The sequence below is a fragment of the Phocoena sinus genome, chromosome 16 (genome assembly GCF_008692025.1).
Source record: "Phocoena sinus isolate mPhoSin1 chromosome 16, mPhoSin1.pri, whole genome shotgun sequence".
In the NCBI taxonomy this organism is placed as follows: domain Eukaryota; kingdom Metazoa; phylum Chordata; class Mammalia; order Artiodactyla; family Phocoenidae; genus Phocoena; species Phocoena sinus.
The window spans coordinates 815,294-841,344 of record NC_045778.1 but is presented as its reverse complement, the minus strand read 5'-3'; the positions used below and the strand labels follow the sequence as shown (position 1 = coordinate 841,344).

Here is a 26,051-nt window from a genome sequence, read left to right as displayed (position 1 = left end):
TATTGCTTATTTATGCTGACATAAATAATGTATTTTCCTGTTTGCATTTTCAGTGTTCTGATGGAACTGATATTCATTTTAAAATCATAATAAAAAATATTTTAAAAAAGCTATTGGTTGCATTTGAATTGAGTTTATAACATCATTTTTTTCTTTCCTTGAACAAAAATAAATAAAATCAGAAATTTACAATGATAAATACAATTGTTACAAACAAATATAAATCAATACAAACAAGTTTAAGGACTGATTTTTCCTAAATATGTCTGGATACAAACATTATTTCAACATCTGTGAAAGATATAGGTAATGAATTTTAAACACTTTCAAGTCAAATACTGAAGGTGGGGGAGGGTAGAGGATTCAGGGAGGAATGTGCGTGAGAACATTCTTGCCCAGTTCCAGGAACTTAATTACTCCATGCTCAGTGCACACAGAGTTGAGTCATGTGGCGAGTGGGACTGTTTTGACCCAAGAAAGGCACTGGAACAGAAGCCATCACTTGGCATCCAGAGAAGCTGCTACAAGTTTTGACAGCCAAAATATTTTAAAACAATACTCTTTTCAAAGGGGAAAGATAGAAATATTGATACCTTGTCTAGCATTGTGAATGAAAGTATTCGTAGTCATGCTTTTGGGAGGCTACTAATAATGTTAATCTCAAATAATTTAAGCTCTTTTGCTCAAACCAGCAATTGACCTATGGTGAGACCAGTAACTAATGAGTCTCTGGCACTAGTATTATAGCTTAGCAGGTGGTTCTTAACTAATACTCTGGGGTGATGCTAAGAGAGAAAATGGGGTTCTATTTCTGGATATGTTGAATAGCTTTCTTAGAACAATTTTACTTTGATTAAAATTAATGGTTTTAAAGCTAAATGTCTAAAAGGAGTAAACAACTCTGCTGCTTGTTCTGCTTGTTTTTGGAAAACAGTATTAACCACATAAGGTGATCTGTGGGATTGGAGTGAAGGTTTTACCCTACATTAGTTTTATTAATGCATAATGTGGAAGATGTGGAGAACATCTTGACATGGAAAAGAATAAGTTAAATTTTATCGTACAGTGCTTTCCTAAATAAATTTATTTGGTTATCATGTTCTTATATTCTGGAGAAGAAACATTCCTTAAATAATAAATTCATGACTAGGTAGATCTTAAAACTACTAAGGGAAACAAAATGTAGTTAGCCATCTGCACTCATGGTTTTTTAAAATCTAAGTTAATTTTAATGGTGCTGTACACCATCCAAAGAAAATGCCCTTATGTCGTCCTGCCTTCTTAGAGCTTGCTTGCTTTACTTTGCTTATATTTAATAAAAACTGTCTCAAATGTTAAAATAAAATAAATAAAAAAAAGAGAAGCTGCTAACGGCCAGGAGAGAACAAAAGCTACCTGTCTCTGAGCTCGGACAGTCAGGGGAGCACCAAGGAGCTGCAGGAATCTTGGGAACAAGTACAGACACCAAACACAGCGGGTGCTCTTACAAAATGCTAAAATGAGGTTCGGTTGTCTGAGCCATGACGCATTATTTCTTGGTCTTTCTTTTGAAATGAAAATTAAGTCTAGAAGCAGAGGCAGAAACAGTGACAGAGCCAGAAGATGAGTGACCAAATGGTTATAACTTATCTGTCTTTATCAAACTAGTCACACTCTTTATTCTATTTTTCCTTATTATAAATAACTAATATTTTTGGATACTTATTATATGGAAAATATTGTGAAAACTTTCTACATATATCATATCATTTTCTAAGTCTTCTTAAAAAAACTTGCTTCTGAAAAAAAATGTGGACAGGCTACTTGAATATTCTGAAATGAATTACTTAATTTGATCACTTGAAAGGAATAATTATTAGGCTACATTTATCAGGCTACATTTATCAAAGTGAACATTATTTTAAGGTAATTAATACCTCTCAAAAAAAATTTCTCTTTTTAGCTCTGTGTCTTGTGAGAATCTGCCATTTTCATGACCTCATGTAACCATAGTGAGAAAGCATGTAGATACGAAACGTGAATGAGAAAACATTCCAAAGGGAAGCACCAACCAAAGTCAACATAAATCCCCTGTTCATGAGATCACCATTCCACCTGTTTATAAAATCATGTGTAAACTATGAAATACTGCTTTGCAAGACTGAAGTGATGAAAGTGTTAAGTATTTTCCAGAAACCCCAGAAATGCCCAGCACCGCATGGCGGGGGGGGGGGGGGGGGGGGTGTGGAGAGAGAAAAGAAGAAGAAAAAGGAGAAGAAGAAAAAGGAGAAGGAGAAGAAAGAAGAACAAAAACAAGGAGAAGAAGAATTTCATAAGCAAACCAAGATACCTGGCTAAATTTTGAAGTATGATAAATACTACACATGAATGGTTTGCGTTTTGTATTGCTTTAAGAAATCATACTTAGATACATTAATGTAGCATTACACAATTGTAACATAGTTTTAATCGTTATTTATTTAAAAACAGGCAGTCATTCTTAGGCTCTATCCATGAGCACCCATATTTGATGCTCTCAGGGGAGCATCTAAACGGCAGGACTTCACCCCTCCTTGACAGTGACGATTGTATCTGTGGTACCCACAGCACCTAGCAAAGGCCTTTCATGCATCAGGCCCATAATAAATGTTAAGTATTTAGGAACTACGGGCAAATTATATAATGTTACTATGTTGATTTAAATCCATATAAACGCATCTGTGACCAGAATATAACAACTCCATAAATCTGATTACAGATAAGTATCTTTAGATAAGCATTTCAACACTGGGATAGAATCTCTTAAAAAGTTTTATCATCTTTTGGTTTCTGGGGTAACCAAGCCTCTTCTCATATAGTGATACAACATGAAATGAAAATCTCACATAAATTTACTCCATCCCTGTCTGTGCTTAAAGAGTTAGAAAGATGCTTAAATCGACAGCTGAGGTGTTCTCAACTTCACAGCAAGAAGAAACCTCATGAAAAGAAAGTAAAAGGGATGAGTGAAATAGGTGAAGGGGATTAGGGGTACAAACCGGTAGTTATGAATAAGTCACAAGGATGTAAGGTAAAGCATAGGGAATAAAGTCAATAATACTGTAATAACTTTGGTACATAATAGATGAAGATATATTGTTGTACACCTGAAACTAATATAATATTGTGAGCCAATTGTACTTCATTTAAAAAGGCAGGGGAAGGGGATGAAAGGGATTTTATCTACAAAAAAAAAAAAAAAACCAAAACTGTAAACTACTTGCTTTTGTTCTTTTCTTTAAATTTACCATTTTGAAGAATTTCAAACTCTCTTCAAAATGATTTGATATACGGCTTTTCAACTAACAAAAAAGCATTACACATGCACGTGTTTTTTGACCAAATATGTGAAAAAAGATGTTTTCTTCCCAGGAAAGTTTACACGCCACAAAATCTCAGACAAGTATAGCAAGTGTGGGTAGGAGGGAATATGTATCTTTTAACAACGACATGATAAATGTACAAATGTTCTCGGCTATAAAGTGAAAGCAAGACAGTCAAATCTGCCCCTGATGAAAGAGGCTGCTATTCAAATAACCAAGATGCTATTTCAATAACTAAATTCCTAATACACATAACTTTGTAAACAACAAAAGAATAAGATTTTTGGTAAAATTTTTCTTTTGCCACACACACACACAAATGTTTACATGGATGTAAAAGGTTTTACTTTCTTTAAAAACACTGAAAAATCTGTCCTCATTAAAAAAGCATAAATAACAACCATGAGTTTCTTTAACATTGTAAGTTACCTCTCAGGTCTTTCTTGAGTTTTCTGAGGTCTTTTTGAAAGTCTTCAAACTTCATCTGTGAGGCCTGAAAGAGGTCCTGGGGTTCGGGCAGTGGAAACACACACTGTTCCTTCCCAGCATCCTGATCAGCAGGAAGCACAGAACGTATAAATGAATGAGGACTGAGCAACAGCAGCAATGACAAAACGAAGACAAACACGGCCAAATCACTCAACAATGAGGAATAACAAGATGTGACTCTATGTAAAAACTGTCTCACCTCATCAAAATTGCGAAGATAGTAGGAAACGATATATGACAAAAGGCTTCTGCTATTGTCCTAGACAGAGAGACCAAAGTGAGTAGAAATATATTTTTTAAATTATTAAATATACAATGTTAAATTAAATTCACTCCAGTAAATCCACACATGTAGATGAGAATATTTGGGATGGAAGGTGAAGTTCTCTGTTTCTTCTTACTTTACCGGTCCAGACGGTCTTGTTTTCCCCACTGTTCCCACCTAAGCCCCACGTGGAAGCACAGCTGTTTCAGGGTGGGGTCTCAGATGTATCCACCTTTCTGTTTTCACCCTCCTCGACCAGACAATTAGTTCATTAATTTTATGTTTTATTATTGAAAGGTATAACTACTATCTAAACTGAAATGACTAAACATCACCAGCATTTCTGCATGGTTGGACCAAGAGGGACCACTCCAACAGGAAGTTTGATTGAGGCTTGTTAGTATGTAGATTAAGAAATTTTAAGTATTATTTCAAGTAAGCTGGAGCTTTAAAAATGCAAATGCGTATTATAAATTATGTCAGCAACTGAGATTTAGGAATTAATATCCATGCAGCTATAAATAATGTAATATATGTAGTTCTAAAGAAAAAAAATGTTTCATATCTAACAATCTTCAAAGAATAGCTTTCCACCTTCTTTCTGGCATATTTAGAGGAATTAATTTTTTTTTTTTTCATTGCTCAAAATTCGTATTAGATAATCTGAATGTGTGAAACCAAATACATATTTTAAAAATACACCCTATAATACAAACTTTGTTTTCTGGAATGTTCAATCTAACCATGATTTTTCCCCCACTGATAATAAAAGAACAACATCCCTTTATAATCAAGTTTGACATGACGTGATAATATATCTATTAGACTTCCCATATATATTTCTATATACATATATTACACGGAAATATATAGCTATAATAATAAAAGTAATACATTTATTAGAAACAGGAGTGCTTGTAAAATGATTTAAGCACCTGACTTCCTTTGTCTTTCCTAACTTGCAAATCAGTGAAATGACCAGCAATACCTAAATCAATTAACAAAACACATTAAATGCCTGCTGACAGGCGTGCTGAGCAGAAGTTAATTCTGACTGATCCAAGGAACAGCTCCATCTACGCAGGTCTATATAACTATACAGATATAGTTATCTTCATTTTATACAGCAAGAACCAAATAGACTTTGCATATAGCTCTTGTGAGAATGCAAGTGAAATTATTTTTTAAAAACTTGCTTCTTGATTATTTTTTCCAGATTATTCCTTAATTATTTAAATTAACGAAATTTAACTTATAGGAGGATTGAATAAGATATATCAATCAATACAAAAAAAACCCTTATTCATATATAATTATGATCATCAGAATCTATTTCAGATTCATTTTGATAAGTAACATTATATTGATGCTATTTGTATTCCAATGTTATTTACGAAAACTACTTGTTTCAGTCCAACAATTAGCTGTAAGAACTATTCAAAAACTATCATGTGTTTAGAAAAAAACCTTTTGTTTTTGAATAAATGATTTATCATGTTGACATATTGGAGGTTCATATGAAAATGTATTTCATACAAATAAAACATCATTTGAAGAAATATAACCATAAAAATCACAAAAAATATATGCTGTTGGTGTTCCAAGCAAGGACTATGTTTTTCCCAATTATGGAAAAGCACACTGTCTGGCATTTCATAGAAGTCCGAAGAAGGGATGTTAAATGAACATATGAGTGGATATGAATGAATAAACCAGTGAGTTGTTGACTGGCAAAAAAAAGCAAAAAAAGTATCTCCCTTCTATCAGGGAGATTGTTGCCTTATCTAGGAGGGCCGATTCTCTGTAATTTCATTGTTATAGGCCAATTGTTCACTTAAACTCAATATTTTAAAAACATTCCCTTCATAATTTCCTTCATCATATAGTTCTTTGTGAGGACTCTTTATCAGAGAAACAGAATTCTATTATTTTCTAAGTTTACAATGTCAGGCTTTAACTCTGACCACTGTGGTGGTTTCCCTGATGTTATATTTCTACTGACACTCTCATAATCTCTTAGACGTTAATTTTAAACACACACAACTACAGAAGTAGAATAAAAAATAATAATTAGGTTTGCAAAAGGGCTTAGATGTTCCCATATATACCAGTATCAAGGAGAGGATGATACAGAGAAACACAGGGTCATCTTTTAAATTTTATTTATTAACTACTTTCACTCGTCTTTGTTTTCTTTTTAAAACATGGGCCTGTTGGCCTCCACTGCTTAACATGGAGAGAAGAAAGGGACGGATACACTGTCTAATTTATAGAAATCAACTAGTCCTCAGATCCAAAAGGATAAATATTAGCAAACATGGGGAATAAAAAGCAATTATTTTTATTTTAAAATAGTCTTCTCAATTATTCATTAGACACAGGATTCAAAATTACTCACTTTAGGAAACACTATTCTTCTCTAGATCACAAATACATGGTGGCCACTACTTTGGTCTAGCTTAGAACACAAAGGAAATTTTTACCTTGGGACATAAAGATTTACCACACTGGTTTACAGTCAAACTTACTACTCAACAAGATGCCCAGTCCTCAGTGTGCTACATTCACTCACCCGAAATACTTACACTGCTTTTGACGTCTTTCAGCTTTGGGAGGATGTCTAACCCGAAACCATCTGCCTGTCCCCGAGTCTTATTTCCACCATTCATGTAGTTGCCAAAGGCAAGAACCAAACCCAAAACTTGCATGACCCCTGAGCCATTTTTTAATGTCTGTAAAACAGGATAAAGAAGAATCTCTCACTCACAGTCTTATCTGAATTACCTTAAGTCAGTGGCAGATATTCATATTATACTAATAATTTGGGGTCACATCCAAACTTCATCAGTGCTCATTTTAGTATATTTAAGAGCAGTGTCTCCAAAGATAACTTAGAAAAAGTTGTACCACCCACAAGCATGCAGGTTGTGCTTCTGTAGCTGAGACGTACCAGCCTAGGTCATTTCTGTGATGTAACTGCATGGAAAACAAATACGGCTGTGATATGAGAACCACCACAAAATAATATCATTGCCATCGGCCTAACTGTACCTGCCTCTGTGCCACGCACATTTTTGGCATAAGGTATAACTACCAAAACGTAGTGATAAAGTTTAATTTCCAAATTTAGATTTATCCCTGAAAGGTTCATACTCACTTCTTCCAAAACACACAGTTTAAGTTGAATTTGCACATCACTTCCTCTGAAAATGTGTCTTTCATGACATCTTACTACTTTTCAAAATGATTTACCATAGCCAGAAAGAATGGTGCCATTTTGACAATTCGTTTTAAATGTTAATATTGGTAATTTCTGCCAAGCATTTGTTCTTTGTTTTCAGAAGAATATTTATCTTCTGTCGAGTCATACAGCTGTTCCTGAAGCATTTGGTTTGAATCACTAACAATTTGTTGAGGGGCCCTCCCCAAAATGGAGGAAAATAAAGAAAATGTCTTCATGTGGCTTTTGGCTGGCAGTCTGATGGAGGAGAGGCCCATGACAAGGGAATATTGTGCTTTGGCAAAAGCAGGGGGACAGAAGCCTGCGTGGGTGGACGCCCAGTGACCGTGCCCCAGCAGCGCTGTCCCGGGTCCACTCGCCCTCCTGCACATTTGCTTTGACCTTGATGCTCAGTCATCATACATTCTCTCTGGTGGGACCGCTATCCTTCAAATTTTATGAGTATTTATGGTAAATAAAAGAAAACTCGTTTGAAATACGAACATGACTGAACACAATTATCAGAACCCAAGCGACAGCCCCCGATGGACCAGCACCCACCTCACACAACTTCTGTAGCAGCTCCAGTTTGCGCCGAATTGAGCAAATGCTTTCTGAAAATGTGGACTGAAACAGGATACAAAAGACTCGCTCTGAAAAGTTGGGGATTAGTGACAGTTCGTAAAGGAACCTAAGGAAATAAAGCCAAGTTAAGAGGAAAAAGATGATGCACATAAACACGTTCATCCTCACATCATTCATGATACTGATGCACAGAAGGTACTTCATTTTCTGAATGGAAAGAGCCCCCCGTGGCCTGGACGCCGCCCGCGGGGCCGAAGCCCTGCTTACTGCTCAGGTTTGTCCAGAGACTTGGTGTTTTCCTTGTCTTTGGAGGACCGGCCGTGTTTTTCAATTTTTTCCAGTTCATCTGACTGTGCTCTCTGGAACAACAAAAGCCAAGTGGTTTTTAGATAATGATGATCTCAAATACAGCAAAACTCTATATATTTTCATATTTCTTAGCATGTTTGAAGTAAAGATCATCTCCAAATCTTCCAAATGTTATTGTCTGTTAGTGACATGCAAAATATTTATTCCAGCATGTTTTAAAACAACAGTTTCCCTCTCCTGTTTTTTAGCAGTTTATAGTACCCTCTAGAATGCAAGAAATTAATTTTAAAGTGTCATTTCTTATTCAGAAATTAATCAAGTTAGATTTGGAAGTAATTTGATCCTAAAGCTGTTAAAGATTTTTAAAGGGAAAAGTACCTATTTAACTACTGCAATCATTGTTTATATCTGTTTTGGGGAAAGAACAGTACAATTGAATTATTAAGTCACGGAACAAAAATAAAAGATTTTGATTCTTCTGAATTTCCTTTTTGATACAAAAATGGCTCTAGGCTTTTCTTTCTAGGTGTCTTCTTTCACCTTTTAAAATCTCAAGCTAAAAATGTTTTGTTCTAAGTTTGTTTCTTTATAGGAGGGGATCCTGTGCATTTTGACATAAGGTAGAAGATTTTATAGGCTTCAAGAGACACAAACTTACTCTTTGTGGAGAATTTGGATGATTTTATTTTCAGTCTTGTCTCTGTAATTCAAAAAGATGTTTCAAAACAGCCAAAATACTATATTGTCTAAGTGCATTAACAAGTTTGAGTAGACCACCGTATCTTGGGTTTGAGTCTAGTCCTCCGATATTAAAATCCCTTCAACCATTATTTGTTGTTTACACAGAAAAGCAGCTCAGCCATAAACTGCTGTAGATGACAGAACCTGATCAATTTCTAGAGACTACAGATTTCCTCTAAACAAAGAATGTTCTGTTTTGAATTCACTGATTGTTCTGAAATGCAGGTTTTTCTATAGATGGGATTAACTAGAAAAGACTAGTTTCTCCAAGGAAGCTTCTTTTAGCATGGAAAGACTTGATGACTGATCGGTAGATCTTCTGAGGGTTTGATCAGTTTTGCTTCCGGAATGTAATGTGACAAAAAGGATACTGAGAAGTAAAGGTATGACGTCCACCACAAAGCCTGCCTTGCCCACCTCGACCCCATTATAACCAGTCTCTCTCTAGAACAGCACGGAACCTTGTGTTCACTCTGTGTCGTGCTACACGTACCACAGTGTCTCACTGGTGATGCACACACGTGCCTACAAGCTTCTGGAGGAGGAAGGCCATGTCTTGTCCTAGTGACTGGTATGGTTCACTACTGTATGGTCAGCCCTCAGTATCGTGGGTTCCGCATTTGTGGATTCAACCAAATGCAGATCCAAAACATGTGGGGAAAATTCCATAAAGTTCCAAACAGCAAACTTGGATTCACTGTGCTGCATCAACGTTTTACACAGCACTTACACGGCATCATAAGTAATCGAGTGATTTAAAGTATACGGGAGGGTGTGTGGGGTTATATGCAAGTACTGCACAACTTCATTTAAGGGACTTAAACGTCTGCGGATTTTGGTACCAAGCCCCCGCAGATACCGAGGGGTGACTGTGCAGTTAGCAGTCAGTAATTTTTTTAAAACATTGAAAAATTAAATCAGTAATTGACTATGAAAATAGAAGGCCTCCAGTTCTGGGGAGAAGAGGGAGGTAAAAGGACGAAATCTAATGACAGGACACTTGAAATAAGAACTAGTGAGGACATGATGATACAATGCCAACTGCTCAGCATCATCCCGAGAGTACAATGAGAATCCTTATGAGGTAATTTGAATCCAAAATAGATACCTATGCCTGCAGGAGACAGAATGAGTCATTTCAAATGCTAAGACACAAACAGGTAGATAAAGAAATAAGAAAGCTATGCCCAGCAAAAGTACATATGACTTCACTCACCTGTACATCCATTCCACACAACTCTTTTGGGTATCTATCATTCACCTCTTACACAGGAATACTTATGTGTGTAAAGGTACAAGAAGTAGGACTAAAACATCGTAGGTTTTTAAGCAATATTTATCAAATCTACAAATTCTGCTATTCATCAGTACACCAAGACCAACTGCTTCTTCTTGCCCATTGGCTTTCTCCTTGCCAAACATGTGGGATCCAGCAAAAGTCAGTTATTTTCTACCCGTTAAGGCCCCAAATTCTTACTCTTATCAGCAACCATCAACTATGTCAAACTATTGACTACAAATCTGTACCAGAACTCAGAGGTCACCTCCATAATTCTGGCTTTGTTTGACCCCCAAAATGAAGTTAGTCTCAAGGGTTCTTCTCTGGTCCACCAGTTTGAAGTAATCATCAGGGTCGGGCTTTAAAAAGGATGAATTTTAGGGATTTATTCATCCACCGATTCAATCAAAGACGGACTGTTTACCAGGCACTACACCAGACACTGGAGATAAAAATATATACGCTGGGCTTCAGATTCAAGGAAAATCCCACCACACGACACATCATGTTGCTCATAACACCACTCTTATTTGCTCAACCCTGCTACAGCAATCTTCCACTGCGTTTTCGTTGGTTTTTTTTTTTTTTTTTTTGGCGGTACGCAGGCCTCTCACTGTCGTGGCCTCTCCCGTTGTGGAGCACAGGCTCCGGACGCGCAGGCCCAGCGGCCATGGCTCACAGGCCCAGCCGCTCCATGGCATGTGGGATCCTCCGGGACCGGGGCACGAACCCGCGTCCCCTGCATCAGCAGGCGGACTCTCAACCACTGCACCACCAGGGAAGCCCCCCCACTGCTTTTTAAAACTATACATAACCCTTTATAAGAAGGGGACCACTAGTGACCACTCTACCAGTGGTGATGAGAGTTATCTATCGAAATAGGTTCATTTTTCCTTATGGCCAAAGACACACGGGCAAAGTAACTACACACTCACATACCAATGAACAACATAAAGGAATTTCCAAGTTCCAAACATTCAGGTAGCAAGGCTTCCCTCTCCCAGTCTCACAAGCCCAGATCATTTCAGTCTCCAGCACAGGGGCTGTCTTTTGGTTACTACCTTCCTTTACTTACTGCACACTCCCCCTTCCCACTCCCACCCCGATTATATGCAGGTTTGTACCAGAATTTCCTTTTCTCAAGAGTTCCTCTTTGCCTAAAAATGAAATAGATCTACTGCTGCTAAGTTGGAGGCTTTCACCAGTTACCAAAGATTCATGGCACCCAACACCCAGACACAATCCTCACTCAACCGCTGGCCAGAACTGACCTGGATTCCTGGCTGCCAGCCCCGGATTCCACCAGGTATTTTGACCTCCGCGGCCCTAAACCCACATGCCCTGCAACTGAAGGCTGCTCTTCCAACTCCTGAGGAAAACCGTAGCTCCCAGAGAGGATGGGGCTGGGGAGCAGGGGGTGCAGGGAGAGAAGAGGCTGTTCAGAGGGGTAACGTGCTTTCCTGATGCCGAGTCTATTGCTGGCATTCAGCCAGTGTTTCTCAAGCGGGGTTCCAGGGAACACTGACTTGGGTCCTGAGATTCATTAAGCATTGCTGTGTGAGGACTTCCTCCGGAGGTCCAGTGGTTAGGACTCCGCGCTTCCACTGCAGGGGGCGTGGGTGGGGTTCAACCCCAGTCGGGGAACTGGGATCCCACATGCTGTGCGGTGCAGCCAAAAAAAAAAAAAAAATGCTGTATGGTACACGGTAAATAAATACTCTCAGAAGTTATGTTGTTGAAAAACCTATTTCATTTTAACAGCTATCCTCATACCTAATTGATCATAAAAAGTATGTATGTGAAAGGGAAACAGAAAGAACAAGATAGAAACACTCCCAAGGAGCCGGTGTTCCAAGGGATACAGGTGGGAACACGGTGTAGGCCAGACTCCCACCAGTCCCCATTCGGTTTCTACCATTTTCTCAGTGTTTCTAGTCTACGTCTCATCGCTAAATCTTGGCCTCAGCCCTCGCCCTCATGTCTGCCTCCGGATGGGCTCCCGCTGGTCACAGCATCACACCCCCTGTCCCTGGAGCCCCGACAGCCGTCATCAGTCCCCACCGCCAGGCCCGCGCTCCCACCCGCCCACACACGACAAAAGGCTTCAGCCCGCGTTTCCGAGACAGCCCGTTTTCCCCTGCATACGTCCACACGAGCAACTGCTTCCCCAACATTTTCTCCTGCATAGCTCAGAGGCACCTTGGACAAAAAAGTCTAAAAACAAACTCATGTTTTCTTCCCCAAAATACTTAGCGGTCCTGATGACAGCAAAGTGGAAACAAGTCACCCAGCCGGACACCGATGAGTCACCCAGCCTCAGAGCCGCTCTCCCCCACCACTCCCAATGCCGTCGTGCGGCCCGGGCCACCACCCTCCCGCCCATTCTGCCTGGCCCCTGTCACCGCCCCCAGCTATGACACCCGCCCTACATGGTACGCAGTGTCACTCTGTAAAGATGCAGACCGGAGCCTGTGCTCGACGCCACTCCTCACGCCTGCGTCTCGGCTGACCCTCACTCTTAGATCAGCACACAGACCCCGGGTGCCCGCGAATCCCCTGTGGCCCGCTGCCCGCCCCCATCTTGTGTCCTGCCCACACCTGCTGAGCGGTTCTGTCCCCACTGGCTTTCCTCCAGTTCCTCAAGTGGATCCCACTCCTCTTACACCGACGCTGTGCCTTGTGTCTGGAACATTCCCCACAAGTCTCACCCCTCAGCACCCCTGCTTCTCTGCTCTGGGGAGGCCTCCCTTCACCTCCTCACCAGCCTGGGTCCTCCTGGGGACACAACCCCGTTGGGCGTCACCACTGGAAATGAGTCTGGGAGGCGTGGCTCCCAGAGTACAAAGACAGCTCCATAAGCCCAAGGATAATGTCAATGTTTTCATCGTTGCTACCAGAGCACATGCCTGAAATAAAGCAGACGTTTAATAAATATCTGATGAAATAATCACAAATGTATGGAGTTTATTATATATAAATTACTCCAAAGTCACTCATTTCTTCCTAACGTCCTATCTCCTCATTCAATCTCATCTTTTCTCCCCTTTCTGCAAATAGAAACAGTAACCACCAGGCCTTGAAACAGTGGGTGTCTGACTTTGGAGAAGTCAAGGTCACAATGTCCGGTGATGTCGATGACAGCTGGATGGCGGTTGAGGGGAGACTGTGCCTGGTCTCCAGGAGTTTTCTTTTCTTTACTCCTGTGCTATTGATCCAGCATCAGCAGCAACCTTCCTCTTCCTGTAATTGACCTGTAATTATCTCTCCCTCTTTCCGCTCACCCTTCCCCTCAGCGCTTTCTTTCCTACCTGAGCCTCAAACTCCCTTCTCCCCCACCCATCACTCCCTGAGCCCTTCACAGCCCTCCCTCTCCTTCTCCAGCTCAGAATTTCGGAGGAAAACTGACTTTTCTCATCTTGGGCTTGGTTTATGAATCCCCACGATCTGGCTTTTGTTCTCTCACTAAGCTCAAAAATGATCTTCTTAGAGCCAAGAGTCTCTTATACCTGTAGATAAAACAAGAGCTATTTATTGAGCCCTTAATAACAGTCAGGCACCCTGCAAAGGGTTCTCCATGTACAATGTCATGTAGTCCTCTCAGAGCCCTGACAGGCATCATTATCACCAACAGCATCACCCCCATCATATGATGAGAATGCTGAGTCTCAGGTCTCAACCAGTAAGCATGGGTGCCAAGGTCCAAGCCTTCACCTATCGTCTCCTGATGTCAAGGGGCTGACACAGATGTCTTTTTTACAGAAGTGCTACTGAGCCCCAGGCTGCCTACTGAAGGGGCCCAGGGCCTTGAAGACCAACATGGGGCCAAGATGAGGACACCCCATTCCTTGCCAGTCATTCCTGCAACTAAAAGTCCTGGAACTAAGACTATAAACAAACATAGGAAAGCTATGAAAAATGCAGGGAAGGCTGACTGGCCGGGAACCTCACAATCTGAGGAAAGCCATAAGCTCCCTGTGTTTTCTTTCCTCCTTCATCCCCAGTGGGGTGCTGGAAAGGCCTGGATGCAGGACCATCTCTAGACAAAGGACGTCTGGCAGAAAAAACCTCATTCTTAACACTTGTCCTACTCGAGCCAAAAACCAAGAGAAAAACTGACCCCTCGCGGAATCAGTGTGGCCGAGTGGAGAAGCGAACATCACCCGACCTGGCAGCAATGTGGTAAAGCTGGCTGGCAGGAGGCAATGCTACTTAGCGACACTCTTCCCCGACCTCCCCCCCAGTGTCTGGGGGGCAGCTGGTACTTCTCCCACCCCCGGCAGCAATGAGGCACAATGAGGTGGCTCAGAGGGGTGACAGTGAGCCTACAATCTAACTGGAAAAGGAGCAAAAGACGTGGACCTCACCAAAGAGAACACACAGAAGACAAACACATGAAAAAATGATCATTTGCCATTAGGAAAATGCAAATCAAAATCGCAGTGAGATATTACCATACACCTACCTATTACAACAGCTAAAACTTAAAAGATGGTGACAGCACCAAGGATGCAGCAAAATTAGATCTCTCCCATATTGCTTCTGAGGACGCTCTGGAGAATAGTTTGGCAGCTTCCTAAAAATACATTCTAAATATACATTTAACATATGCCGGGCATTTATCGCAAAGATGAGAAAGCTTATATCCACACCAAAAACTTAATGTATATGAATATTCATAGGAGTTTTATTTGTAATAGCCAAAACCTGAAAACCCAAATGTCCCTCAATGTAGGAAACAAATTTGGAGTGTTCACACCATGGAGTACTATTCAGCAATGGAAAAAAATAAGCTTTTGATACACTCAACACTTGGATGGATCTCAAGGGAATTATACTGAGTAAAAATAAGCCAATATCAAAAGGTTACAGGTTACATCCTATACGATTCCATTTATATAACACTCAAAATGACAAAATTACAGAGATGGAAAACAGAATAGTGAATGCCAGGGATTAGGAATGGGGAAAGTGGTCTCTGCAGAGGTGGAACAATTCTGTATCTTTTTTTTTTTTTTTTTTTGGCTGTGCCACAGGGATTGTGGGATCTTAGTTCCCCAATCAGGGACCAAACCTGGGCCCTGGCAGTGAAAGCACCGACTCCCAACCACTGGGCCACCAGGGGATTCCCAACAATTTTGTATCTTGATTGTAGTAATGGTTACACAAATCAACACATGATAAAACTGTACAGAACTACACACACACAGAAACATGTGCATGCACGCACTCACACACACACAAAGGAGTGCATGAGGGACCAGCAAAATCGAAAAAAGGTCTATGGGTCATACCAATGTCAATTTCCAGATTTTAACACTGTACTACACTTTTGTAAGATCTTATCACTGGGGAAAACTGGATGAAGGCTACACAGGGCCTCTGTGTACTCTGTATGTTGTATCCTGTGAATCTGCAGTTATTTCAAAATAAAAACTTAAAAGAAAAAATCAACACAGCCGACTGCTCATCTTTTCCTTTATGTCCCCAAATACGTCCTCCTTTGAATATCCAATCTTGGTCCAAACACCCAGGAAAGAAGCGGACTTCTGTCTCTCCCCTCCCTCATCCTGTTAGGCAACACTTCCTAGCTCATCAGCCCTGAAAAAACCTCAGGAGCAGACTTCTCCCTCTCCCATCTCAACGCCACATCCATCCCTGTCAATCTCAGCCCCTCCCAAATCCAATTCCAACTCTCCTGTGAGCTTCCTTCCTCCAACACAAAATTCCTCACCCCATATCACTCTGCTCCACCTGCTGGGAAAGTCCTCATCTCTACTCTCAAGCTTATAAGAACATCTGCAAACAGCCCCAAACCTTGCCTCACTACGAAGATTACTCAGGGTTCCCCAAATCAAGTAACTGTCACCTCTTCAGCAACTGTCCTGTTCTTTCCACAGAACTCTGTCCCAGCATTTGTCACCTTAGCCTGTAACTATTTAGTTACGTACCTGACCCCCAATGTCTGATTTGACAACCATCCGATGGTTAGTTCCTCTCATTTTATTTGAATAAAAAACATGCATGTTAGATACATTATAAATAAAATATCCTTTTCTGTGTTGGACTAGGGACGTCTCAGCAATTTCAAGGGGAAATGCTTCTGTATTATTAAACAACCACTTAAAATATACTTTTTACACATTACACATTCAAGACTTTATGGGTGGTCTCTATACTATTTGTTGACTTGTATTTCCTCTAATCGTGAAAACTAGCTTTTCAAGAGATATACTTTATATAGTCCACAGACTAACATACTACAGTCCAACAGATCTTTCCTCCCAGGTAAAACAAACAACTGGAATTTCGTTAAATGCCAAGGGCTGAGGGGAATTTACAAAATGATGGTCAAGGACACATAGCAATGGTGGTCATAGACACATAGCAATCTCAAGTTGTATGTCAAGGGCTGAATGGCTCTTCAGGGGGCCTGAGATAACACTTAACCATATATTGGCAAATCACCATATATTGGTATGTAAACAAAGATTTCAGAGCCAAATATGTATCTGGAATCATTCAACTTCCTAAATGTCAACTGAAAAAAAGCCCCACACAACCTAAAAGCTGACGATTATGTTTTAATCGGGGACCTTACTGAGGACTCTAGCCCAGGATATAGCCTCTCAGATACTCTGAGGAACTGTTCCAAAGAAGTAAGGGGTTTTTTGCTGAAGAAAGAAAACAAAAAAAACATGTAGTTGGACATCAAAACATTACTGCTAAACACAAAAAACAGACATCTCAAGTTAATGATGTTAGTGCTTTTCTGTGTATGGGAGGATGCCAGAGTCTAGGCCCATTGAAATTATTCCTTTGATGTGAACCTCAGCCATCTGGGGCCAGTGTCCTATTTTTCTCCACCCTAAATGTCGGGGGCAGCCACTGTGGCTGATGGCTTGACGGCGGGCAACATGCTTTGCTTACTGGAATGGCAGGAGACACTTTTTTTTCCCCCAAAGTTCAGTGAAGGAAAATGATAGGAATTTTACATCCTTATGAAGAGATCTGACTACTCCTTTAATTGATTAATTGCTGAGCTAAATGTTAGTTATCGCAATCATGGGCAACAAGGAGGGAAGGATGATGGACCCCTCAAGCAGAATGTCAAAACCATCCAATGCTATTCCTGTTCATGAATAATTTCAAGTCAGTTCTCTGCTTTGGAGTAACCAAGGCTCTTAGCAGGTACCTACAACAATCAACACTTGCTACCACTGAAATATCTCTACCTTATATGACCATTCACAGGCCAAACCTGCAACTCTTCTACAAAAACTATTACATTCCTAGTCTAAGTACACTCCTCTACAATCAGCAGAAAAAGGGATTTAAAGAAGGTATAGCCCCTGAGAAAACCATAATTCAAAAACAGTCATGTACCACAATGTTCATTGCAGCTCTATTTACAATAGCCTGGACATGGAAGCAACCTAAGTGTCTATCGACAGATGAATGGATAAAGAAGATGTGGTATATGTATACAATGGAATATTACTCAGCCATAAAAAAAAATGAAATTGAGTTATTTGTAGTGAGGTGGATGAACCTAGAGTCTGTCATACAGTCTGAAGTAAGTCAGAAAGACAAAAACAAATACCATATGCTAACACATATATATGGAATCTAAAAAAAAAAAAAAAAAGTCATGAAGAGCCTAGAGGCAGGACGGGAATAAAGACACAGACCTACTAGAGAATGGACTTGAGGATATGGGGAAGGGTAATCTGGGACGAAGTGAGGGAGTGGCATGGACATATATACACTACCAAATGTAAAACAGATAGCTAGTGGGAAGCAGCCACATAGCAAAAGGAGATCATCTCGGTGCTTTGTGACCACCTAGAGTGGTGGGATAGGGAGGGTGGGAGGGAGGGAGACGCAAGAGGGAGGAGATATGGGGACGTATATATACGTATAACTGATTCACTTTGTTATAAAGCAGAAACTAACACACCATTGTAAAGCAATTATACTCCAATAAAGATGTTAAAAAAATAAAATCATATATACTTACAAATAAATAAATTACATATATATATGTAATTTATATATATATATATATATACATATATATATATATATATGTATAATAAAAGAAGGTACAGCAAAGATTTACGGCACCAGCTTGGCATGAACATTCATCGTGGTTGCTAGCCAACGGCACCATTTCTCTAATGCCTGCCTGCTATCACGGAAAATTGCTGGGAAAGTTTTAATGTATGTGTGTCAGGAGAGACTTCCCCCGAGGAGAGCTGAATAGTCTGTAATTGGACCAGAATTTCTCAGCGAAGTGTGAACTCTGGCAAAGGCATAACACAGCAATCATCCCTCTATTCTTGTCTTTCAAGCAGTACCTGTGCTCCCAGCTACATACATGCCACATCTCCCCTCCCCAAACCCAACAGCCTTCATATCTACTATTTTTTAGGAGATAGGACTTAAAGTGCCTTATGATATATATTGTGCTAAACTATTATTTCGTTGAATGTTAACACTTGAATTACTTTATGATTATTAAAAATTTATGCATATTGCACATACCCCGCAAAAGTATATCCTCCTTGCTGGGGAAGGCTGGGCAGCAATAGGTACCTAGCACATTTCCTAGAAGCATACTATAGACAAGAGCATAACTGGAAAAGAAAATGTGTAAGCATAAATTATTTTTCAAGGTATTAATATACACTATTATTTCTATATACATTATGTTAAATATTTAATTAAATATTCAATATTATATTTTAATAGGCACCATATACATAGCTTTCCAGAAATGGAGCTACCAGTTATATCTAAGAAAAACCTTACCTCAATTTTAGCAAGTGTTCACCAGTTTGGAAAATCCTATTAGTGGTGATAAAAGTAATTTTAGCTGCTATATTCAAGGCGATTATAAATAAAAGGGCAAATATTGGTCTCCTTCATCATACCTTCTGGTTCAATAATTTACAAGCATCATAAAATATTATAGATTACTTTGTTACTTCTACTTTAGAGTGTAGACATTAGACCTTTAAAGTTATATATGTAGAAAAACTTTTATCCATGAATTTCTTCTCAGGATGGTAAAGGAAATGTGGACAAAGAATGTCGCTGCCATTTCAGTAAACAAAGGATGTTGCAGTCATCAAGCTATCCGCACGTGTGCTCCCTGAGGGAACTCAGGATGGAGTAAAGCAGGACACTGGCCCTAGGTAGTTAAGGTACACATCAAAGGAATGATTTCCATGAGCCCAGACGCTTGCATCTTCCCATACACAGAAAAGTACTGAGGTCGTTAACTTGAGATGTCTGTCTTTGTGATTAGCAATAATCTTTTGAAGTTCGCCTACATGTTTTTTTCTCCTGTGTATCTTGACTCTTCCCTTAGCTCTTTGGAACAGTACCTCAGAGTTTTCTGAGAGGCTGTATCCCAGGCTTAAGTCCTCAGTAAGTCTGCCAAATAAAACATAATTCTCAACCTTCAGATTGGGCATATTTTTCAGTCAACAGAAACATAAATATTTGTTAGGAAAAGGAAGTACTGAATGGATAGGATTGAGAATTAACAGCCTGGTCTAAGGGGTACCCATCCGGGATGACTCATCCTTCTGCAGGAAGCTCCCTAAATAAAGAGACTCAAAAAGGAAAGGAAAGGAAAGTGGTAAAACCGGAGCCTGTCAAGCAAATGTCGCAACATGAAGCGACACAGTAAATGTCAAGGGATTACTTCTTGACATTAGTAGTGGGTCTGGTAATGTGAAAAAAGAGAGGGTGTGTGGGGAAAAGGAGGTCAGGAGCAGAAAGAAGCACCACAGAGTCATGAGCACAATCTCTCTAAGGCCCCTCACGGATACACAAGGAAGCCAGTGACCTTGACGCTGCTGGCAAGGTCAACCCAAGCAGCTCCCCTGCTGTGCTTTACGTGCGTGCGCGAGGGCGGATTCTGTGACGTGGCTCCAGAGACCCGGCTTTCTGTCCCGATGACGAGAAAGCAAGAGTCTTTATTTCAAATGTAAAAGTAAAAACTGACCCCAAATTAACTTTGTTGAACATCTGATCACAGTTCTTCTTTCTCCTTAAAATATATGCCATCATTTAAGTAATGATCAAAACCTTTGCAGCTAAAATTACTTTTATCATTCTGTTTAAGAGAACGTGTCAAAGCTAGTGTTATGTTCACCATAAATAAATGCATTCATTTGGTAAATATTTCTTTGTAGTGCTTAGTGGGTTCCAAGGGAATATGATACTAAGGGAAAAACGCAGACACAGAAGTTCCATGATGTTCCATGGAGGGGATGAGAGTAAATCCTGGGAATGTGTGTGGAACATCCAAGCTAAGTGCTCCAGAGGTGAGTTCTCTCTGCGTTTATAACACGAGGGCTTATGACCCAGAAGAATGACAGAGGGGGAAGGAGGGGATAACAAAGGTTCAGTGATATTCACTAGGACGAGATGGTGAGTAGAAGTTTCCCAACTGAAGGCAGCTTTGTCAGTGCTTGTTCTAGTGGTGGGACCAGGAGGTTTTGAGAAGCAGAGGCCAAGTGGCTGGAGGGCCAACAGCTGGGAGAGCTGTTCTCTAATGAGTCCACCCTTGGATTTCACCAATCAAATTAAAATCTAATCTTAAAGCAAGGTGAAAATGTATCTGAGCATTCCCGTGTCGTTCATTACCAGTGAAGTTGTGTTAATCATTCTTTCATTTCCCAGGAATTCACTGGAGATAGTTCATCTAAGAGAAGCACAGTTATCAAAAACTCAGTCGATACCTTTATGATGTGCCAGGCAATGTCACATCCCAGATGAACAGGAAAGAAACATAATTTCTGGATTTTATGAAGTCCATAGCATCAATCTGTAACTGATTCAAGACCTAAAGCTTTTCTTTTTTAATTCTGAAATTCACCTTAACCACATTTATAGTTGAAAATGAGCTACAGGGATTCCAGGAACCAACCCCAAAAAGCAATGAAATATGAGAATATGGTTTTCAAACAGCTCCGTGGGGAAAGTCAGTAATCCTCTCACATTTGTTTGAAGAAACTAATGATTAAATGTTGCTAAAAATATGAATCCAGTAAAGACCTCTTGGAAGTGACAGGAACAGACAGTTAATCCAGTTCACTTTCACTAAGGTAACACAGTGCATACCTCTGAGGATGCTCGATCCTGTAAAGTGTGCCGGTTACTTTTCCAGATTGAAGTTTATGGTCTGTCAACCACGACGGTAAGTAAAGATCACTACCACTGTGCCCGTGAAAGCCAATCCCAAGAAGTGTAAAGTTAAACCTCTAATTCTTGCTATCTTGCCTGCTTTTTTTTCTCCTTCTAATTGGATTAGAGCTGTTTAATTACAAATGGATGGGGATTTTTTTCTCCTTTTTTCAATATTTTTTCTTGGACTGAACTTCTAATAAGATTCACTTCCAAGGTTTGGTTTTGTCTTACTTTTTAAGATTTTTTTTTCTTGACTATGAGATAAAGGGAACTGAATCTAAAAAAACAATTCAATTGATAGCTATACAAGGACATTTTTATAGATACATTTCTGAATTGATATTAAATATCTGATTCACTAAATATTTATTCACTAAAATAAGGAATCTACCTCAACTTCTCCTCCATCCCCCCAATCCCCATCCATCACTTCTCACCGGGCCATCTGAGGAGTGTGTACTAGGAATCAGAATCAACAGATACATTTAACCAACTGTAAATACTACCTACTGCTTTTGAAGATATTTTACCCTCAGAACTCAATGGTATTAAATAACCCAAAGTTAACTGTAAAGATTTTTGCTTTTAAAAACTCAACGGGATATACTGTATTTAGTATCTCTGTGGATTCACTAGGTGTTTTGGGTTCTTTTTAACATCTTTATTGGAGCATAATTGCTTTACAAAGGTGTGTTAGTTTTGGCTTTATAACAAAGTGAATCAGCAATACGTAAACATATATCCCCATATCTCCTCCCTCTTGCGTCTCCCTCCCACCCTCCCTATTTCACCCCTCCAGGGGCTCGCAAAGCACCGAGCTGATCTCCCTGTGCTATGTGGCTGTTTCCCACTAGCTATCTATTTTACATTTGGTAGTGTATATATGTCCATGCCACTCTCTCACTTCGTCCCAGCTTACCCTTTCCCCCCTCATGTCCTCAAGTCCATTCTCTACATCTGCATTTTTATTCCTGTCCTGCCCTTAGGTTTTTCAGAACCTTTTCTTTTTTTTGATTCCATATATACGTGTTAACATACAGTATTTGTTTTTCTCTTTCTGACTTACTTCACTCTGTATGACAGACTCGAGGTCCATCCACCTCATTACAAATAACTCAATTTCGTTTCTTTTTATGGCTGAGTAATATTCCACTGTATATATGTGCCACATCTTCTTTACCCATTCACCTGTCAATGGACACTTAGGATGCTTCCATGTCCTGGCTATTGTAAATAGAGCTGCAATGAACATTTTGGTACATGACTCTTTTTGAATTATGGTTTTCTCAGGGTATATGCCCAGTAGTGGGATGGCTGGGTCGTATGGTAGTTCTATTTTTAGTTTTTTAAGGAACCTCCATACTGTTCTCCATAGTAGCGGTATCAATTTACATTCCTACCAACAGTGCAAGAGGGCCACCTTTTCTCCACACCCTATCCAGCATTTATTGTTCGTAGATTTTTTGATGATGGCCATTCTGACTGGTATGAGGTGATACCTCATTGTAGCTTTGATTTGCATTTCTCTAATGATTACTGATGTTGAGCATCCTTTCATGTGTTTGTTGGCAATCTGTATATCTTCTTTGGAGAAATGTCTATTTCAGTCTTCTGCCCATTTTTGGATTGGGTTGTTCGTTTTTTTGATATTGAGCTTCATGAGCTGCTTGTATATTTTGGAGATTAATCCTTTATCAGTTGCTTCATTTGCAAATATTTTCTCTCATTCTGAGGGTTGTCTTTGCATCTTGTTTATGGTTTCCTTTGCTGTGCAAAAGCTTTTAAGTTTTATTAGGTCCCATTTATTTTTGTTTATATTTCCATTTCTCTAGGAGGTGGGTTTAAAAGGATCTTGCTGTAATTTATGTCAGAGTGTTCTGCCTATGTTTTCCTCTGAGAGTTTTATAGTGTGTGGTCTTACATTTCGGTCTTTAATCCGTTTTGAGTTTATTTTTGTGTATGATGCTAGCGAGTGCTCTAATTTCATTCTTTTACATGTAGCTGTCCAGTTTTCCCAGAACCACTTATTGAAGAGGCTGTCTTGATTCACTAGGTTTTAATTCCTCAGGAAACAGGTATTGCACCGTCAGTATTGCTTTTTTGTTTTTTTTTAATAAATTTATTTATTTTATTTACATTTATTTTTGGCTGCGTTGGGTCTTCCTTGCTGCACATGGGCTTTCTCTAGATGTGGCGAGTGGGGGCTGCTCATTGTTGTGGTTTGCGGGCTTCTCATTGTGGTGGCTTCTCTTGTTGCCGAGCGTGGGCTCTAGGAACATGGGATCAGGAGTTGTGGCTCGCCGGCCCTAGAGTGTAGGCTCCATAGTTGTGGCGCACGGGCTTAGTTGCTCTGTGGCATATGGGAACCTCCCGGACCAGGGCTCGAACCCGTGTCCCCTGCATTGGCAGGCAGATTCTTAACCACTGTGCCACCGGGAAGCCCAGGTTTTTGGTTTCTGAAATTATGTTGTGGTTAGATTTGGAGACTGCCCCAAATTCATTGACATCTGTAAGAGAAAGCTCCCTGCCAACCATATGCCACCAGGGAGAACAAAGATTACATTCTAAACAAGGCCGTGTAACAAGAACATCCATCTGTTTCACAGAGGTTACACGGTCCAATGACACGGAAGCATCTGGAAAAAGCAAGTACGTATTTATAGCAAAGGATTCAGGTTGGCTACGTTTATTGTTCTCAAGGATAAGCAGTGGAATGCCAAGTAAGAGTGTTACTTTGTACACCTGAAACAAATATCTCAACTATATTTCAATAAAAAATGAAAAGGAAAAAAAAAGTAAAGTAACTGGTAATAAAAACATTACTCCTCATATATTTAATATATTTTGTTATCAATTAAATAGACATTAGTCTATTTTTTCTTGATAAAACTTAAATATCCCTTTGAATACCATTATTAAACTATTAGGGCAAAATTAAGACTGTATTTAGATACCTTTCAAACAAGATTTCAGACCTGAACTGAGTAATTACAGTTATATCAACACAATAAAGTTTTGAAAGATTCCCAAGGAGTCCCCAAGCCAGACCCAAGAGCACACATCAGTTTTTCCGTCCAGAAGTACCTTCATATGAACAAGACTCATGTCCTATGGAATGACACGTGACATAGGAATTACATGCTAAATAAGAACAAACCTCCCTACTGTCCATGCCAGCTACTGGCTCTGGGCCCTCAGCTTACCCCACTGACCCCACTGACATAGTGGACGGGCCTCAGCACTGTGCCCTTCACCAGGGTGAGCACAATGTTATGCTTTATCAGTAGGGGGTGCTGGAGGCACACAGCAGGAGGAAAGAGGGCTTCTGGTGTGCAGGTGTTGGCCTTTTCCTCTCTACCTGTGCACAGATGATCCACAGTGTGGGTGTGTGAGGACATGGGTTGGGGGTCCTCTGGCCGACCGTGACTACAGCCACAAACCAGAGCACATAGAGCCCCTCGGAGCTTTGCAGTCCTGGCCGAGGTCCCACGACCTCTTCACTCCCCACGTGGACACCAGGCACTGCACACATGCGCCAGCCACGGCTCACCTGGGCCCTGAGCTCTGTCTCCCGGGCTCTCTCACCATGGATGCGGCAGGCTCTGGGCTCTGCCCGTGGGGCATCCTGATGCCAGCACGCCTGGCCACAAGCTGTGGCTCACCTGCTGCCCTAAGTTTGTTTTCCACTCACCCAGAGACTGGGGACCAGGTGTGGTCTGGGCAAACCAGGGTGCTGCAGACACACCTAGTCCAGGGAGAAGGTCTCCCTCCAAGTCTCTCCTCGCTTGGGTCCTAGAGCCATCTTCACATCCTTGTACTCTCCCAGCACAGGTTAACCATTCACTATAATAAGTTTCCCTGTTTACTTTACCCTGAGACTTCTATCCTCTGATTGGACCCAGACTGATAGCACAGCCAATCCCCAGCACCTGACATCCCACTTTCTGCCCTGAAGCAACTAGACTCCTATATCAATTTGAATGAATGAGTAGACAACTCAAACCTAACAGGACCAAGACACGTTTTTATTCCCCATCTTTCACCAAACCACTTCAATGTATCTCTGAATGGCAACTCTATTGTCCAGGCCAAATTCCTAGGGATCCCCCTTCATTCCTCTTTCTCACAGTCTGTATCCAGACCACCAGAACAAAGGCACCAGTCGCCCCCACCAGGAAGCCTACACAACCCACTGAAGCAGCCTTACCCACTGGGAGCAGACACCAAAAACAACAGGAACTATGAACCTGCAGCCAGCAAAACGGAGACCCCAAACACAGTAAGTTAAGCAAACAGAGAAATACACACCAGATGAAGGAGCAAGGTAAAAACCCACCAGACCAAACAAATGAAGATGAAATAGGCAGTCTACCTGAAAAAGAGTGAAGAGTAATGATAGTAAAGATGACACAAAATCTTGCAAATAGAATGGAGAAAATTCAAGAAACGTTTAATAAGGACGTAGAAGAACTAAATAGAAAACAAACAATGAAAAGCAACACAATAAATGACATTAAAAATTCTCTAGAAGGAATCAATAGCAGAATAACTGAGGCAGAAGAACGGATACGTGACCTGGAAGATAAAATAGTAGAAATAACTACTACAGAGCAGAATAAA

At 40.3% G+C, this 26,051-nt stretch overlaps 1 protein-coding gene across 1 annotated transcript in view; it reads right to left on the bottom strand.

The window, feature by feature from the left end:
• The window catches only part of FMN2 (formin 2), a 322,361-nt gene that overhangs the window by 82,927 nt on the left and 213,383 nt on the right, over positions 1-26,051 (bottom strand). Inside the window, exons 9-13 of the mRNA XM_032609063.1 lie at positions 8,168-8,259; positions 7,877-8,006; positions 6,681-6,827; positions 4,030-4,089; positions 3,771-3,891 (exon numbers count right to left, since the gene is read on the bottom strand). Coding sequence (XP_032464954.1) covers positions 3,771-3,891; positions 4,030-4,089; positions 6,681-6,827; positions 7,877-8,006; positions 8,168-8,259 — 550 coding nt within the window. The remainder of the gene's footprint in view (positions 1-3,770; positions 3,892-4,029; positions 4,090-6,680; positions 6,828-7,876; positions 8,007-8,167; positions 8,260-26,051) is intronic.